Source organism: Erythranthe guttata, chromosome 12 (assembly GCF_056151865.1).
Source record: "Erythranthe guttata isolate IM_541 chromosome 12, IM_541, whole genome shotgun sequence".
Lineage (NCBI taxonomy): Eukaryota > Viridiplantae > Streptophyta > Magnoliopsida > Lamiales > Phrymaceae > Erythranthe > Erythranthe guttata.
This window is the reverse complement of record NC_142544.1, coordinates 8143424-8164072: the sequence shown is the minus strand read 5'-3', so window position 1 is coordinate 8164072 and position 20649 is coordinate 8143424. Positions and strand designations below refer to the sequence as shown.

The following is a 20649-nucleotide window of genomic DNA, read 5'->3' as shown; positions in this document are numbered from 1 at the left end:
CTGAAACTCTAACCGAGAATTTCAAAAATTTTATCCTGCCTCTTCCCGTTCAACCATGGTTGGCGGCGACGGCTGATTTCGGCTCTTTGACCGTCGTCTCCACATTGAAAAACTATTCCCCTCGAATCTAGGTTTAACAATTTAGGTTTAACAATTTTCATCTCCTTTTGTCGGCGAGGTGTCGGCGGCCTTTTGGTTTAATGGCCGTATCACATCTTGACGATAAAGGAGATGGGTTCCGGTGAGGGTGATGGTGAGGCTGTACAGAGGTTGTGTTTCGGTAGGGGAAGAGATACGGGGGTGGGTTTCTAATCAAGTTTTGTCAAAATTGCAATCTGACCCCTTACTTTAGTTTATGCAATTTAGTCCCTGCAGTTTTCAATTAGGTTAATTAAGGGCTGGGCTATTTTGATAATTTACGGGACCAACCAATTCAATTTAAAAGGACTTGCTTGGTCAAACTTATTTAAATTTATATATTAAATAATTTATAATTGATCTAATTTTTGTTTAAATAATTACTTGGATGCATCTATTGACTTATTATAAAGTTTGTCTGATATTTAAAAAGAATAATTGAAGCAAGAAGCCACCCTACGTGACATCTCTGTGTAGATTAGTAACTTTGGCTAAAGATTTCCTTGCCGAAATTGAGAAGCATTTTGCAAAAAAACGATAAGTCGGAAACAAGCAGGCTTTTAGCTAGCTTGATTTCCATGAAGTATAATGGCAAGGGAAACATAAGGGAGTACATCATGGAGATGTCGAACATTGCTTCTAAACTTAAGGTTTTAAAGCTCGAGTTGTCTGATGACTTACTCATGCATTTGGTGTTGATCTCTCTTCCTGCACATTTCGGTCAATTTAAGATCAATTATAACTGTCAAAAAGAGAAATGGACTCTTAATGAGCTCATTTCGTATTGTGAGCAAGAAGAAGAGAGGATGAAGCAAGAGAGATCTGAAAGTGCTCATTTTGTAAGTAACTCAAAGCGTAAGGGCATAAAGAGAAAGTTGGATAAAACTGGTAAGGGTCCGGTGCAAAAGAAACCTAATGAAGAAATTAAAGGTTGTTTCTTTTGTGGAAAGCCCGGACATCAGAAGAAAGAATGTACCAAGTATGAAGCTTGGCGTGCCAAGAAAGGTATGTTCTTTACTTTGGTCTGTTGTGAGGTTAATTTAGCTTCAGTACCTAGAAACACTTGGTGGTTAGATTCTGGTGCTACTACTCACATGTGTTTCTACGCAGGGTTGCCTGAGCTACCGAAAGCCAAGTGATGGTGAAAGATACATTTATGTGGGCAATGGAATATCGGTGGAAGTTGAAGCAATAAGGCATTTTAGATTGTTATTAGGAACTAGTTTTTATTTGGATTTGAAAGACACTTTTGTTGTGCCGTCTTTTCGACGGAATTTGGTTTCTATTTCAAAATTGGACAAGTCTGGTTATTTTTGTTCATTTGGAAATAATAAATACAGTCATTTTTTAAATTCAAATAATGTTGGCACTGGTTCATTATGTGTTTATGACAATCTTTATATGCTTGATACTGTTGCATCATATAATGAAACTTTGCATGTGGAAACACGTGGTACTAAACGAAAGCTTAATAAAGAAAATTCGGCTAAGTTGGCATAAGCGTTTGGGTCATATATCCAAATCAAGAATCGAACGACTTGTGTCACAAGGTATTTTGGATTCACTTGATTTATCAGACTTAGATGTTTGTGTTGAGTGTATCAAAGGAAAACAGACCAATCATAAGAAATTATGTGCTAATAGATCTTTGGATGTCTTAGAATTGATACATACTGACATTTGTGGACCATTTCCTAAGGCTTCTTGGAATGGTCAACGATATTTTATATCATTCATATACGATTATTCACGTTATGGGTACCTATATCTTATGCATGAAAAATCTGAGGCATTGGACATGTTCAAAAGTTTCAAAGTTGAGGTGGAAAATAAGCTCAACAAGAAAATTAAGTGTGTTAGATCTGATCGTGGTGGTGAATACTACAACAAATATGACGGTTCGGGTGAACAACGTCCAGGGCCATTCGCTATTTTCCTAGAGGAATGTGGAATCGTCCCACAGTACACCATGCCAGGTTCTCCTAACATGAATGGTGTTTCTGAAAGACGAAATACGACTCTTAAGGATATGGTAAGGAGTATGATTAGTCATTCTACTTTGCTAGAGTCACTTGTGGGAGAAGCAATTAAAACAATAACGTACATCCTAAATAGTGTACCAACTAAGGCAGCTGAAAAAACACCTTATGAGCTTTGGTTTGGGCATAAGCCCAATCTAAAGCATTATCGCACTTGGGGTTGTCCATCTGAGGCTAGGCCTTATAGGCCAAATGAAAAGAAACTGGACCCCAAAACAGTGGGCAACTACTTTATTGGTTATCCAGAGCGATCTAGGGGCTATAAGTTTTACGATCCCGCAACAAGATCAATTTTTGGAACGAGAAATGCAGTATTTTTTTAGGATGTTGAGTTTGAGGAGAGAAATAAAGTTAGAGATATTATCTTTGAGGAGGAGTCAATGACGATTCCTACTTCTATTTCTGATAGTGTACATGTTTCTTTACCTATCATTGTTCGAGAGGCAGATATGGAACCTCAACAAGACAATATTGAACAACTTCCCACTCAAGTTGAGGTAGTTATTCCTGAATAACAAACTCAACAACCTCAAGAACAAGTGCCAATAAGGAGATCCACGAGAGAAATGAGAAATGCTATTCCGGATGATTACGTAGTATTTCTCCAAGAACATGAGGACATAAATGGATTCGTGGAAGATGATCCAATCAACTTACACCAAGCCATGCAAGATTCTAACTCTCAAAATTGAATTAATGCCATGAATGAAAAGTATAACTCTATGCAAGACAATCAAGTTTGGTATCTTGTCCCGTTACCTGAAGGAAAGAAACCCATTGGTTGTAAATGGATATTTAAAACCAAAAGGGATTCGAAGGGTGATGTGGAAAGATATAAGGCTCGTCTTGTGGCTAAAGGCTTTACTCAAAAGGAAGGCGTTGACTTTACAGAGACTTTCTCTTCAGTTTCATCGAAAGACTCTTTAAGGATAATGATGGCTCTTGTTGCGCATCTGATCTTGAGTTACATCAGATGGATGTTAAGACGGCTTTTCTCAATGGTGACATTGAAGAAATGATATATATGGTGCAACCAGAAAACTTTGTGTTTGGTGACCCAAAGCATATGGTTTGCAAACTAAAAAAATCAATCTATGGGTTCAAGCAAGCTTCTCGTCAGTGGTACCACAAATTTCATCAAGTAATTGCTTCATTTGGTTTTGAGTCAAATATTGTTGAAGATTGTGTATATCACAAGTTCAGTGGGAGTAAATTTGTGTTTTTGGTTTTATATGTCGATGACATACTTCTTGCAGCCAACAATAAGGAAATCTTGCACGAAACTAAGAGATTTCTATCAAAGAAATTTGAGATGAAAGATCTTGGTGAAGCTTTTTTTGTATTAGGAATCCAAATACATCGAGATCGATCGCGAGGTGTTCTAGGATTATCTCAAAAGAGCTATATAGAAAAAGTGCTTAAAAGGTATGGCATACAGGCAAGTAAACCAATAGATACCCCGATCGCGAAAGGTGATAAATTCAGTCTCGAGCAATCCCCTAAAGGTGACCTTGAAGTTAAGAAAATGCAGGAGATTCCTTATGCGTCAGTTGTTAGGAGTCTTATGTATGCTCAAGTTTGCACACGTCCGAATGGATCATTGGACAGCAACAAAAAGGGGTCTTAGGTACTTACAGAGAACTAAGGATTATATGCTCACATATAAAAAGTCAGAACAATTGGAGATCATTGGGTATTCTGATTCTGACTTTGCTGGATGCGAAGATAGTAGACGATCCACTTGGGCTACATTTACCTATTGGCTGGGGGAGCTGTATCTTGGAAGAGTGCCAAGCAGACACTCGTGGCTTCCTCCACTATGGCAGCGGAATTTGTAGCGTGTCATGAGGCATCAAATCATGGATTATGGCTGCGAAATTTTGTCACCGGGCTGCGTGTTGTGAATGGTATTGAAAGGCTATTAAGGCTGTGTTTGATAAAATTAAGCACTGAATACTGAATGCTGAATAAATATCTGAATAGTTAAGAGCATTGTATGAGCTCTGAATGTTGAATAGTTAAGTATATTTGATTATTATATATCTGAATGACAATATTACTATATTAACCCTATAAATAAATTTATTTACTAGTTGAATTATTACTAACATCTAAAAGTGTTTTTTTATATCTAATAAAATCATAAAAAATAATGTGGAGTTGAAAAACAGCATAACTGTTTTATCTTTACTATAAAATAATTTAATTAAAATTAAAGATTTTTTTTTTCTCATCTCACATCTCATTTTCTCGATTTGTGTGTATAATAATAATGTGGAGAAGAATAATTCAAATGATTACACCGGAAAAAAAATGATTTGTTCCCAAAAAAAGAAAAGAAAATGAAATACATAGTGATAGTACAACAAGCACCACCGCAACTTTTTATAGGGATAAGTTTGTCCAAAATTCATTCAGTGATGTTCTGAATGATTAAGCGAGAATTTTCTGACTGGATCGGTAAGCGGTAATATGTTCCGTTCTGATATGCAAACAAAACACACTTAATGGAAATATCTGATCGAATAAGACATTAGTCCTCATTCAGAGCCTCATTAAGTGGTAACAAACAGAGCTTAAAGATATATTGTGACAATAACTCAACGGCTCTATATTCCAATAACAATTGAAGCTCTTCTAAGTCAAAACATATGGACATAAAATTCCTAATTGTGAAAGAAAGGGTACAAAGTGGTCAAATTTCTATAGAGCACATTGGAACAAACTCAATGGTTGCGGATCCCCTTACTAAGGGAGTAGCACCAAAAGTCTTTCTTGGGCATACTGCTCGTATGGGTGTTATACAACTTAAGGATATCATGATTTAGTGGGAGTTTGTCTTTTTATACATTTTTTTGTGCTTTAGTTACTTTTGGATAATACTTTCGTATTTGAACATTTTATGTAGAAATAAAGTATTCAGTTTATTACACTTTGTATTTTTAGGTTAAAGTTGATCTTAATTAAGTTTAAGTTGGGACCAATTGAAAATAGGCATGTTACGATCACATTACATGTTTTCATGCTACACACCATAACTTGATCTATGTCATTTGGTTATATTGGTATGTGTGAGTTGGAGTGGATATAGTTTAATTAGGGCAGCCACAATTCGAATATTGAAAAATCTTATTAAAGATCTACAGAGATAACCATAGTAGTTAGAAATAACAGGAAACGTGTTATTAGAAAATTAAATAAAAAAATGAATTAATAATTATTAAAATATACTGAGGGTGAATTACAAACACCCCTGAGGTATGGTCAAATTACAAAAACCCCCCTCTTGTTTGGATAATTACATCTACCCCCCTCAACTATGATTTTTTCTTAGACCTCCACATTTATGGTGCCAAATTCAACATAATCATCTAGATTCCATGAAATGTGCTCTAGTTTGTACTCTCTTTGTGTAAAAAATACAGTTTTCGATGCACCACAAACTGATATATACAAGCTAAAAATCACATATTATGATCATCTTGCTTCATAATGTAGAGTTTGAATGGGATAAAACGGGTACAAAAGTGATAATATTCCATATAATCTCGAAGATTCCACTAAATTTGGTGAGTTGAGGGGGTGGTTGTAATTATCCAAACAAGAGGGGTGTTTTTGTAATTTGACCATACCTCAGGGGGGTGTTTGTAATTTACCCAATATACTAAATAAGATATTTGCAACAATAACCTTCGAGTGAGTGGGAAAAATTGCCCTTAGGATTTCATAGGATTTTTCCAAGGACCCTTCTTTTGTTAATAAGATGAACGCGTACACAAAAAATTAGGAAAAAAGAAGAATAAAAAAATTTAGGATTGAATTATTATTTAGTGAAATAGCCCTAGGGTTACAAACATTATACAAAACTAGCATTTTTCCTCGTGCGATGTAAGGGATAGCATTTGAAAAGTGAAAATAATGATTAATTTGATACATGACAATGACAATAACAATTATAATAAAATTTATTAGTGACATCAATAAGAACATTAATATTTATACAAATTTAATAATACACACTGATTTCGAAAAACATATATAAACTTAATTGTCATAATGTGAAATTGATCATTAAATAAATCAAGAAAGAAGAATTACAGAAAATAGAGTGGACAATATGAGATAAAAATAATAATTAACAATTAAAAAGATATCGAGCTAGATGATTCGGACTGTGCTAGTCGAGATTTAGTGTAAAAGTAATTAAAAAGAAAAAGATGGCTGCAAAGTAGAATTAAAATATACATATATATAAATTTTTTTTTTTTACAAATATACATGCCATTGACCCATTAGGGTTTCTTAAGTTACCCTAATGTTTTTTTTTTATATAAAAAGATTGCTTCTAGAGTTTCGGGGACAAACTTTTCTCTTATATATAAAGATTTGTTTGATTAGCGTTCTTAATTATTGAAAACCAGCCAATGAAATCTCAGTTAGACCGGTGCAATCTATTTTAACCAGTTTTTAGTTTTTTATTTCTTGTAGTTATTCTATTAATTTTAATTATTTAAAATAAATATCTTCATATATTTTCTTTATATATGCTCTCACACTATCTTCATTTGATTATTTTTTTCATACCACCACACACACATGGTCTACTTAGGATATGTCCACACTCTTCTTCATTCACAGTGGAACCCTTGCAATTAATAATTTAAATTAACATTTACATAACTACAGTTAACCTCTAAATTAATTGAGTTGGGACCATTAAAATTCTATTAATTTAATAAAATATTAATTTATCAATAAATTAATAATTATTAATTTATACATTAATTAATAACTTATTCATTTATGAAATTATTTTTATTATTATTTTCAACAATTACATTTTAAAACAAAAATTCTTTTGTGTATATTACATTAGTTCAATGCACTATAGAGCCCGTTTCATGAACGGAAGCTCTTAAAGTAGCAATGGTAGTGAACAATTTTATGTTGAGTTATGACTATGAGAAAACTACGCCAGAAGTTCTAACCATGTTAAGAAAAGTGAAGGACGAGATTGATGGTAATGTGAATTTCATCAAGAAACAAGCGACAATTAAATTATATTTTATGAAGCCTTCATAGGTCTATAAAATATGTATTGTACCATGTTATTTAAGAATTATTTTAATGCATTATTAATATATATTATATGGGGGTTCTTACACTTTCGAATGTGTATTATCTTATAAATTTAGCGAATTATTAATTTATCACGTTGTCCCCGAGTCGCGACCATGAAAATTTATTATTTAAGCGAGATTATTAATTTATCGAGGTGCTACTGTAGTAGGTGTTTTATCTATATTACCTTTAGGCTACCCATAAATCTATATTTTCTTATCTAAATCTCTATTATTACTTTAAAAGTGGACAATAATTTTGTATGTCACATAATCATACCAAATAGTTCAGTTATGTCACTAGATTCATAACATCAACGAATCAATATGAAATAATATCATATTTCTTTTGATTTTGAATCATTACTCATTCGTGAAATTGATCGCTTCACTGTCATAATAAATATTAGAAAAATAGTTGCAAATTTGCACGCCTAATCACGTAATATGCACATTTTTTGCACGTGATTTTGGTCGGAGTAAAGCTATAGAATTATCCTATTTTTATCAACTCTTATTTAACATATTTTATAACCTAATTAACTATTGATTAAGAACTTAATTTTGATTGTAAACTTAGTTTAATATTGGTAAATTGTGTATTTTAAGTATTGAGAAAATTGAGTTAAGACTCTGTGAAGCTGAGTTGAGAGTAGGTGTAGAAATCAAATGTGAAAATTCATCAAATGCCCAACTGTGGCTCTTCGGCAGCAGCCTGTGGCTTTCCGATAGCGGCTGCCAACTCCAGCTCTGGCTCTCCGATAACGGCAAAGGGTGCATGAAATATAAGGTACACTATCATTTGTATCATCCCGAGGACGAGACCCACCGCATTCGTAATCTGCAAAATATATTAAAAGTTTTAATTGATCACATTTAATTATAACTAATGATATTTACTTTACTTACCCAAATGTGGGCATCTCCCTTAAGGAAGCCTTAAACGCCCCAGATGACGGCGTTCGCCGTTAGGATATACGTCAGTATGATCAGCATTAAGGCCTATTTTGTGTGTCCTTTTGTTCAAAGGAAATATTAAAAGTATTAACAAATGAACATAAGTAAATTAAACAAAAAAACATAGCAAACAAAATATTGTTCACTTGCCCGTTGTGGCCTCGTACACAGATATGGACGCCCCTAAGCAAATCCATCTAACAATAACATGCCTCGTATTTCCTTCCCACTTAAAGAATGTGAAAAGGATAATTGCGCATAATATGCACGAGAAGAGACTCAGAAGAGTGAGAGTCCGTGAATCTAAGAAAAATTAAGAAATACATTAACTATCAACGATTTTCTAATTAGTTATTTTTTTAATTACTTATTTTATAAAATTACGAGAAATTTTTATTCGGCCATGATATGAGGTGAATAGACAATGTATATGATAATATACAATGTCTCAACAACGAAATCGAATGTGTTAATCCCAACTAGCAAAAGACTGTGTTTCTGAATGTCCTCGTACTAGAGCCAGTCAGCCAGATGCCCGAAGAATGAAGTGCAACAGTGTAAGGCATCACTGTGTACCCCATCCATTGACTTCTCCCCATAAATCTACTTAAACTCGAGCCTGGATATTTATTTTTAGAGATTAGATATGATTTAATATAAAGAATGTGATTTTTTGAGTAAAGTTATTTATTGTAATTTATTTTTAATTTTTTAATAAATTCCATTGTCCAGACATCTAGACTTTCGATTGTAACTAAATATATCTTCCTCTTTATTTTCAATAATATTTTTCTTTAACTATCACATCGCCGCAAATTGTTAAAATACATATCTTCATCTTTATTTTCAACTAGCATTTTTTCCCCGTGCGATGCTCGAGATAGCATTTCAAAAGTGAAAATAATGATTAGTTTAACACATGACAATAATAATTATAATAAAATTTATTAGTGATATCGGTAACAACATTAATATTTATACAAATTTAATAACACAAACTTAATTCGAAGAAAATATATATAAACTTAATTTTCATAATATGAAATTGATCATTAAATAAATGAAGTAAAGATGATTTTTATAATAACAATTAGAAGTAAAGATGATCATTAAATAAATGAAGTAAAATATAGTGTTGTGTGGATCAGGATTGTGCTAGTCGAGATTCGGTGTGAAGTAAATTAGAAGAACAAAATGACTGCAAAATATTGTTCTTTTCTTACAAATACTAGTATTTTGCCTCGTGTGCGTTGCACGGGTGGATATTGAAAAAAAAGCAAAATTAGAAATTAGTAAACGTATGTGACATGTACAATAGCAAAACAATGGAACACCGGAACAGTAAAAAATCCACTAATTGCAATCATAATCTATATATTTATTTTAACAATAAAATTTAATACACATACGTGTGCTATAAAAAAATGAAAAGAAGAGTTAGTGCTCGAAGGGGGAAAAAAGAAGAACAAAGGAAAAATAAAATAATTAAAAAGAAAAAACAAACATGAGAAAAAAATTCAAAGTTGATCGTGTTTAGTGGAGAAGGGAAAAAAAAGAAGACAAAAAGAAACACAAAATTAAAAAAATGTGTTCTATAAAAAATGAGAGAAAATTTAGTGCCGGAAGAGAAAAAAAAGAAGAAAAAAAGAAAAAGAAAATATTTAAAAATAAAAAATCTGAAAAAAATTGACCGTGTTTAGTGGGGAAAGGGAAAAAAAAGGGAATAAGAAAAAAAGAAAAAAAAAACAGTTAAAAAAAACCGAAACGTGTTCTATAAAAAAAGAAGAAAAAACAAATAATTTTAAATGTGCTATAAAACGGATTAAATAAAGGAAACAAATATTTCACAAAAATATTTTTAAAAAAAATTGCTTTTAGGATTACGGGGCAAAACTTTCTTTTATATATAAAGATAATAATTTTCGGGACAAACCTTTCTTTAATTTTCTTCAAGTTCTATTATTTTACATACTCATTTAAAATTATTTTTTAATTTCCAATTCTTTTGATTTTAATTCGATTTTATTGAAGAAAAAAAATTCTCCTAAAAGTAAATTATAACAAGAAGCCACAATAGAAATATATTTATTTTATTTATAATAAAATTGAACATATAAATTAATTTAAAATTTCCATCTAATTAATTTTAAGTTTATCTTTTTATAATATAATTTATTAAACATTTCATTTAATTTTAGTTTTAATTATTATATTTAATCAAAATAATGCACCATGAAAAATTTATATCCCTATAAAAATAAATTTAAGATATATATAAAATTTAAATGGTAAATATCATTGCAAATATTTTTGAATAAATAATAGAAAACCTATCGAGAAAAAAGTTATTTTCACTATGATCTTATGATATTTTATATTTTACTTATATTTAGAACAAATATTAGTTAGATGATAAATATGATCATAGAGTTCAAAACTAAAAAGGGCAAAAAATAAAAATGTGTAAATTATAAAACTAGAATTCTTTTTTCATAAATTTGAAAAGATTCAAGTTTGTAAAATAACGAAAGAGGGAGACTTGTCTTAAAAAAAAACTAAGAAGAAAGGGTATATAGAGATCCAGGGATTTTGGGGGGGGGGGGGGGGGGGGGGGGGGGGGGGGGCGGGGGGCGCGGGATTTATAAGGGTTCGTGGGCAGCGCCTTCGATTTTTTCTTTTTGAATTACTTTAGAAAGCAAAAATAATTCTAAAGTTTATTTTATGTATTATAAACATATATCACAATTGACACTCCTTAAATTTTAAAATTATGCATTATTAGTGGGCATTTTTATTTTTTTAGGGGGCACAAATCGACTAAAATAAAGAAATATAAACTTAAAATGAATTTTTTTTTTTAGGGGCGACCGCACCACCTACCCCATTAGGGTGCCTTAGATACGCCCTTGTCTAGAGAGGTAATTGAAAAGTTTTATAGTAGAATGGAGGTAAGTGATGGTTTCTCTTTAGTACAAGGGATGTAAGTGAAATTAACACTTTTAAATAACACGTAGGATATATTCAACTTATAAATCGACTAGAGAAAAAACAAATCAAATTTCATAATACAGAAAAATATTATTTTTAGAGATAAATTGCATTTTCCTCCAATTCTTTTTTTTTTTTTTTTTTTTTTTTTTTGCGCTTTGCTATGTGAACAAAAAAAAAATTACACGATTGCATGTGAACTCATTTTTTTTTGTGCCACTTTACCATATTTAACTTATCTTCATACCAGGATGACCAAAATTCCACACACGCCCGTTGTACATGACAATTGTAAGTGCATTTTCATAAAATTGAGCCCTAATTAGTACCAACGTTCCCTCCACTTATCTCTTATTTCCTTAATTATATTCCGAAAGAAAAAAAAAAAGGCCGTCTATATCTATCGTTATAATTAGCTCTATTCAATGTCTTACCAACATTTGCGTGATCTCCTCGGAAGAGGTGGATCATTAACAAAAATCCAAAAAAAGGAAAGTTCAACTGAAAAAGATGATAACAAGAGTACTGAGAATTTGTTCGACCAACTGTTGCATCAAGAAATAAAAATTCATTCCAAATGCAAAAATAGAGGTGACCCCATTTTCACACACACAAAGAAAAAGGGTAAAAATCGAAGAAATTTGAGAACCCATTTCCAGTTTTCATCAAAAGACGACCAATAATAGAAAGGGCGCCGTGAAATGAGAAGACAAACAGTTAGTGGAGATGTGAGAAATATTCAGACCGTTCAACATAAGCAAAAAATACTGAAGAAGGAAGAAGGACCCAGAAGCAAAGAAGAATAATAGAAGGAAAGAAGAAAATAGGGAAATAACGAATAAGAGAGAAATGAATTGAAGGAAAAAAAATTGCTACTAATTAAGGCTCAATTTCATAATTGGCATTTGCAAACCGCGTGCATCAAATTCAGGTCATTTTGGCCTAAAACTAAACCAGAGTTTGTAACGTGGTGCAAATAGTTGAGTTCAAGTTGAATTTCAAGTTTTTCGTTTGGGTGGCAATTTGAAAAAAAATAGGCGGTAGAATTAATCACTTACGAGTTACGATTTGAAAAATCTTACAATTACCCCCCTCACATTTGCGGGGAGTAGTTAAAGTTTTCATAATCTAAGAGCATCTCCAATGCTACACCCAATCTCTACTACTTAGAGTGCCACATATGATATTTTGAGATTTTTGTTAAAATATCATCTCCAATGCAAATTTTAAGAAAAATCTCTAAATGATTTGGCAATAAGGTGACACTTGTGATTTTAGAGATTCTTAAGATGAGACTCTGAAATTGAAATGTCACCTTGAGGATCTTCAAAGTGCCAACTCATCATTTATTACCATTTTTGTGTTACTTTCTATTAACAAAATTAAGATAGTGAAATTATATATCTTCTAAATGGATTTCACCATAGCTCTACTCTTTTTCCACTATCTTCTACATTATTTTATTGGAGTTATATGTTTTTGTGAAAATTCGACTTTTAGGTTATAAAAATACTAATTATTACTTAATTTGTTTTGAAGATTATTTTCTCAAACTTTAATCAATTGAAAATTCATGAGATTCCTCCGACCTAAAACAAATGAACCATGCGCGTAATCTATAAAAATTGCTAGTTTGTATACAATATATGTTCATGGCTTAACGAAATGGAAATATGTCGATTTAAAATTTGTTCATTAAAATATTTAACTAATGAATGTTCACAAAAGCCCTATCTATTTCATTTTCTCTCTTTTGAAATAAATCTAAATAAACCCTACTAGTATATATTATATTAGGAATGAAGACATGAATGAATTTTTTTCTGTTTTTGGTGGAATAAGTTTTCTTTATGTAATAAATTAATAGTTTTAATTTTAATTTTAAAACCCAATAACAAATTACACTTTGAAAATATTTAAAGTGTTGAGTGTTGCATTGAAGAAGATTTTGGTGTAAAGAATCTCAATCTTACCAAGTAGGATAGAGAAAATTTTAAGATTGCCGTTTGATACTTGACACTTAGGATTTTTAGAATTATTTTTAGTATAACTAAGATAAAAATGTTGGACGACGCTCTAACGGGGAGGGCAATTGTAATTTCTGGTAATTGAAACATAACTTTCCCGAAATAAATAAATAAAAGAAAAGAAAAAAGATTGAAGAAGATGTCAATATCATGATTTGGTTTGTAAATTGTAATGTAGAATTGTTTTTTTGTTATCGTACCATCAATCTTACCCTCTCCCCTCTTCCTCTCCCCAAACGCCAAACACTCTCTCTTAATTCTTAATTAATCACCTATTTAAATCCATCTAATCACCATTAACAATTACTAATTAGCTCCTGTAATCCCAACCATTCTCTCCAACAATGGCCGGACTACGTTATCTCTCTCTTACCCTTTTATTTTCAGGCCTTATTCTCTCATTATCCGACCTAGTTTTCTCGGCGACGTTTACGTTTGTAAATCAATGCAACCACACTGTTTGGCCGGGGTTATTATCCGGCGCCGGCACACCGCCGCTGTCCACCACTGGGTTCGCCCTCAGCTCCGGCGACTCAGTCCCCGTCTCCGTCCCCGCCTCTTGGTCGGGCAGAATGTGGGGCCGGACACTCTGTTCTCAAGACCCCACCACCGGGAAATTCGCCTGCGCGACCGGCGACTGCGGCTCCGGCGCCGTGGAGTGCTCCGGCGGCGGGGCGGTGCCGCCGGCGACTCTGGCGGAGTTCACCCTGAACGGCGCCGGCGGGCTCGACTTCTATGACGTCAGCCTCGTCGACGGCTACAATCTGCCGTTGATGGTTGTTCCGGTGGTGCTTGCCGGCGGCGGCGGGGGGAGTAATTGTTCGAGCACGGGGTGTGTGGTCGACCTCAACGGGGCGTGCCCGTCGGAGCTGAAGGTGGTGGTGGACGCCGCCGTGGGAACGAGCGGCGGCGGCGGCGGCGGAGGGGGAGTGGTGGCATGCAAGAGCGCGTGCGAGGCGTTTGGGGATCCGAAGTACTGTTGCAGCGGCGAGTACGCGACGCCGGATACTTGCAAGCCGAGTGAGTACTCGGAGTTCTTTAAGAGCGCGTGCCCACGCGCGTACAGTTACGCTTACGACGATGGAACCAGTACATTCACCTGTGCGTCCGCGGACTATGTCCTCACTTTCTGCCCTATTCCTTCTGCCAGGTAATAATTTTTTTTTTTTTTTTTTTTTTTTATATATATTTTTATTTCTTCAATATAAAATTATTAAGTAATAGTCAACGTAAGCATTTGGTAGAAAACAAATAAAATAAGTATTGAGCATGCATAATGCCCAATATTCTATTTAAAATATATAATTTTTTCAAAAACATATAATAAATAGAAGTGTGCAATATGAAAATTATATTTTATATTAGTTGATAAGCGTACCAATTCTTTAATCATATAATAAAAATATATAAGATATCATAACAAAATAAACTTGGTGTCGGCAGTCAATATTTGTATATATTATTAATTATCGTGTCAAAATAAATTTCAGTTAGATAATAATACAAAATGAATCATATAAAACATTACAACACAAACGAGTTTCTTTTTAATGGTCAAATTAAATACATTAATGGTGTTGAATACATTAAACCCTCTAGGAGTTAGTAACTTCATGGTTTTAGTAAAAATAAAAGAAGAACAAATAATTCTCCTCCCTTTATTCCTAAATACGTTTCTGTTTTTCACATTTGCGCGGATTTTAAGAATCTCAATAAATATGTTTTAGTTTTAGGAAGATAGATATTGATGACCAAAATACCCTTAATTACTAGTTAATGTACAAACAGAGTTGGGAAGTTAATAAGCGTATAATTGAAAAAAAATGTAACTAAAGCAGGATTAAAATTGTAAAGTAATATATAATATGAATCAAAAGAAATTCTCAAAAGAGATGAATATTATGTAACAATGGAGTAATAATCATAACAAATATATGAGTTTTGAAGTGTAAAGGGTATTTGTGTGTGGAGTTGGAAACATAGGCACATGGATTGGAATTTGGATCATATATATAACCAAAAGTGAAACACTTTTTTTTTTAATCAATGGTGGATGAATTGGCTAACATGTGCAATGGTTTGGTAATTAGCTTAATTAGAATTATGTCATATATAATGCATGCAATTCATAACACGTAAGATAGTGTTGTATCTTTTTGGGGAATCACTTTTCTTACATTCTTAAATATTGACATCACATTTTTTTTTTTGTTAAAAAATATAAAAGTATTGATATCACAACTTTGAGACAGATGTTGATCACAAGTTGAGACCATGTGAAATTATATCCTAAACTTTTAAGCATTAACTATTAACTAAACCCCACTCTAATCCAATTTGCTTTGCTAATTATTCGTTAGAAACTCGTCATTTAAAAGATTGTGTGGGTAAAAATGCATCATAAGAATGTATTTAATTTGCTAACTGTAACAAGACTGAGATAAATATTAGCAATTTTTATATATAAAAGAAAGAAACATTGAGTAATCTTAAACAATCCTAATTACATTTTGGTAAGGGGGCATGCTAAATCCTACACTAACATTTACTAAATCCCACACATAAATAAAAAAAAAATTCTCTCTCTACTCATATTTTTTCTAAATTCTCTATAGGGTAATTTTATAAATGTTACCCAAAATTTATTAATTTTTTTAGGTGAATAATCATAAAAAATGAGGTCAATTTTATTTAATATTTATTTAATTTCATTAAGACTTTTTAATTATTCAAATTCAATTCGATTTTTTTTTCTCAAATTCCAACATTATTTTAGTTTGAACACATGATGTTTTTTTTCTCAAATTCGAACTTGGAATGTTAGGGACGTTTGTAGTGTGTGATTTTGTGAAAAAATTAGGGAAAAAAAAAATAAAGGTAGAGAAGGAGAAAATAATATTTTAGAGAGATAAATATTTTCAGTTGTGTGCAGGATTTGGTAAAAATCGTGTGGGATTTAGCATTTCAATTTTGGTAATTATATTACTTTTTTGATAATTTTCTTTCTAATTATTAAAAGCTCGAAATTTAAATCAAACCATGAAGAATCCTTTCAACACCAATATCTTATTTTCCAATCACACATTTGTAATTATTTTTACAAATTTCTTTCCTTTTATCTTTTTTTTCTCTAAATTTTTCATTTTATTAATTGCTTCATTTCTATAACGATCTATTCCGTTTTATGACAATTAATAAGTTTATATAGTTTTTTCGAAGTGGGTTTCTATTATTAGATTTCTATGAATACTGTAATTTTGAAAAATGATCACTAGTAAAATTTAGTATAATAATATAATATAGTTTTTTAGTATAATTGTTATTGTCATTTATTTAAATAATCATTTTTTCACCAATAAACAACCTTTGCATATACATACTTCTCTCTCCCTCTGGCAATCTCTCTCATGACTTGGTTAATTTAATTTGGACTATTTCGTAACCTCTAATATATATATTTCTTGGCTGACTATAAATTATTAAAGGGGCAGCCGTCCATTAATCGATTGACAATGATCTCTATATATTATTATATTTAATTAATTAAATGCATCCTCACACACACACACACACACACACACACACACACACACATATATATATATATATATATATATATATATATATATATATATATATATATATATAATCTTGATAAATTAATAATCTCGTTTAATTAATAGTTTCTCTCCGTTCCAACTCGATGAAAATATATTAAAATATTAACTCGATAATTTAATAATTCACTAAATTAATAGAATATCCCTAGTCCCCAAAGTATTAATTTAAAGAGATTCAACTGTATATATGATTATGTACTTGAATAATTGTATTTAATTTGCATTTATTATGAATATGTAATAAAAATTAATTAGTGATGTATGTATATGATGTTGCAGTAAGAAATCAAGTGGAGGACAAGGAAACGTTTCATTAGTACCAAGCGACGCTCACTTGATGAGATCATATAATACTAGTTGCTTTACCCTCATTGTTATCTTTTTAATTAGCCTCCATTTAATTTTACGATTTCCGGGATAGGAATTTCAAAACTCGAGTTTGAGTGAAATTTCAACGAATCGTTCATATAACCTTTACGAGCTCATGTAAGTCTAATCCGATGAGTCCATATATTTTTTTATGTACTATCGGACGGCATGTTTTTATCGATGATGTGAATTTTGAGAATTAAAAAAGAGAGACCGGTTGTTTTCGATGATGTGTGTCTATATATTTATATACTTAATTTTGTTAGTATATGCATATATATTACTAATGGTATTAAGCTAGTCTTCCTGTATTATAAAGTTATAATATGAATCGAGTTGTAAGTATTGATATGGAGCTATTGCACAAGAGTGAAGGTTTACCCAGTGTATATTTATATGGTTAGCTGCGAGTTTATTATATTAGCTGTAATAATAGAAATACCATAGGAGAAATAGAATTGGAGAAAAAGAGAATTGTGTCTCTCACGTATATTAATCATATATATAGGTACATGTAGGAAAACCTAACCTATTACACAAGGTAACTAGAATAAATAATAATAATAATAATAATAATAATAATAATAATAATAATAATAATAATAATAATAATTATAATAATAATAATAATAATAATAATAATTATAATAATAATAATAATAATAATAATAATAATAATAATAATAATAATAATAATAATAATAATAATAATAATAATAATAATAATAACAATAATAATAATAACAATAATAATAATAATAATAATAATAATAATAATAATAATAATAATAATAATAATAATAATAATAATAATAATAATAATAATAATAATAATAATAATAATAATAATAATAATAATAATAAATACGTATAATATATATGCATGCTAATACACCTCCGCAGTCGAAACGGGAAAGGAGAGGACGTGGAAACTGGAGACAAACTGTTGGAACAGTTGAGTAGGGAGTCCTTTCGTGAAGATATCGGCAAACTGGTAGGCGGATGGGACGTGAAGGACTCGAACGTGTCCCAAAGCAACTTTGTCTCGGATATAATGAATATCAATCTCCACATGTTTCGTACGAGAGTGTTGAATAGGATTGCTGGATAGGTAGACGGCACTGACGTTGTCACAATAGACAATGGTGGCTTTCGAAAGTGGGCAGAGCAACTCAGAAAGTAGGTTGCGTAACCAAGTCGTTTCGGCGACGGTATTTGCGACAGCTCGATATTCAGCCTCCGCACTAGATCGAGAAGTAGTGACCTGTCGTTTGGAGGACCAAGAGATGATGTTGTTGCTGAGGAAAACACAATAGCTCGATGTCGAACGACGAGTGTCAGGGCAGCCACCCCAATCGGCGTCGGAGTAAGCGATAAGAGAGAGGTCCGGATTGGGGGAGAGGTGAAGGCCGTGATCGAGAGTGCCACAAATGTAGCGAAGGATACGCTTGAGGGCAGCCATATGAGGTTCCCTCGGATCATGCATGAAAAGGCATATTTGTTGCACAGCATAGCAAATGTCGGGACGAGTAAACGTGAGGTATTGTAGTGCATCGGCAAGGCTGCGATAAAGAGTAGGGTCAGCAACGGGGGGTCAAGTGATCGAAGACAACTTGCTCTTTGTTGTTGGGGATCATGCATGTATACGCAGCGGAATTCAAAATTTTTTAGATCGAACTAGTTTCGATTACATGCATAAACTGATCACATAGTCAACGTACCTTAACGCTTCCGCCATACATATGGTAATTATCGATTTTATTAAAACATGTAAAACCGAAAATTATAAAACATGCTTGTTCATCATTCAATAAAATCGAAACACGTAATCACATATTACTCATGCTCATAAATTAAAATTCATACAAACATGATCTAATCAATCTACGAAAGTTTCGATTTAATTACCTCTTGTAGCGTGAGATTTCGACGAATCGAAACCTAGAACCAAACACGTACAAGCTGCTAATTACCAATCCTCGGGGTTACAACTCACGGCTGGAGCAAACTGATCCAGCAGGCGGCGGACGGCGGCGCGTGGACGGTGCAGCGGCGCGTGCGGCGGTGCAGCGGCGGTGCGTGGATTCTGTCGGGGCAGCAGCTCCTCTCCAATTAGGTTTCACCTCGTATTTTTGACCCACTCGAACTACAACACTAGATGTAAACGAGTTAGATAAACAACAAGAATAAACGAACGAGTAGAGAGGAGAAAACCGGCGACTATCGGCGGCGATCGGCGGCGGTCGGCGGCGGCGCGGCGGGGCTGCAACGGCCGAGAGGGCTGAGCGGCTAGTGCTTGGACGGCTAGGGTTTTGAAGCATAAAATCTCATCTCAAACTCTTGTTTGAGGTCTATTTATATTAGGGTTTTCAACCCTTGTGGGTTTAAGTCATTGGGCTTGACCCAATGATGCATTAAGCCCATTCCCTCGTCGGCCTCGTTTCTAATAAACGATCATTCAAAAAATTATAACAAAATTATATTTGTGACGAGCTCAAAGTTCTCGTCGATACGAGTGCCTCTTCGAAATTTCCAATTTCCAAAATTGGAAACTTCCACTTCAGTTGACCTGCTAAATCGGGAAACTTTCCAATTTAGAAAGTTCACTAAATTCCGCATTTCTCTCTTTCTCTACGTTTATTCCGATTCGCAATTCACAATTACGAATCTTGGATTCAATCATATTGACATCCAATCGTTCAAAGATTAACATATTAATCTATGCTTGTTGTTATCAAGGATCTATATTACACGAGAAGTGTGACCCTCAATGGTTCAGGTGTATGCTAGCCGTGGGCTCACAACTCTTTGTGATTCGAACAACACATTGTTCTTATACGAACTCCTCCCAAGAGTCCCGATTAGAGTAAAACTCATTTTACCTAATCCCCGATCAAATCGGTGCCCAACGAATCAAGATTGGCGTCTAGCAACTACGCATCATGATTCCCTAGATACAAATGAAGTGCCTGCAAGAACCTTATGATATAGTTAGCGTACAGTACGATCCTTTCGCAGCACATGTCCCGATTGAACTAGAGGCATTGGTTCACCGAGACCTCTTATAAAGTTCAATAACCGTGCGAACGTTCTAGGTATTATAAATCCGTTCGTGTGCGACTTAGGGAAACATATTTCCCTAATCACCCCACTATCAACTCGGGCCAGAGATTCCTTGGATTATAAACCGTCAGAACACACAGGACATCCATGACTACTCAAGCGCTCGAATCCCCTACTACAATGCACAGACTTCACACTAGATTTTGGATTGCACGAACGTTGGCCCTTGGAGTGGTCCGTTGTGGGACTCAGGGACAGGTAGGGGTGGAAATTGGAACGAAAATTCCGATTTCCGCCGAATCCGATCCGAAATATTCCGATTTTGGAA

At 33.0% G+C, this 20649-nt stretch overlaps 1 protein-coding gene and 1 pseudogene across 2 annotated transcripts; both read left to right on the top strand.

Annotated features, from left to right (window-relative positions):
• The first annotated feature begins 231 nt into the window (after positions 1-231).
• LOC148766378 (uncharacterized) lies at positions 232-1496 on the top strand (annotated as a pseudogene). The gene is made up of 3 exons (XR_016035123.1): positions 232-269; positions 583-1143; positions 1249-1496. The product of XR_016035123.1 is annotated as an uncharacterized LOC148766378 (transcript).
• Positions 1497-13584: 12088 nt separating this feature from the next.
• On the top strand, positions 13585-17649 carry LOC105965771 (thaumatin-like protein 1b). The gene is made up of 2 exons (XM_088826812.1): positions 13585-14419; positions 17169-17649. Exons 1-2 carry the CDS (start codon positions 13614-13616, stop codon positions 17308-17310), a joined length of 948 nt encoding a protein of 315 aa, XP_088682938.1. The 5' UTR covers positions 13585-13613; the 3' UTR covers positions 17311-17649.
• Positions 17650-20649: the final 3000 nt, after the last annotated feature.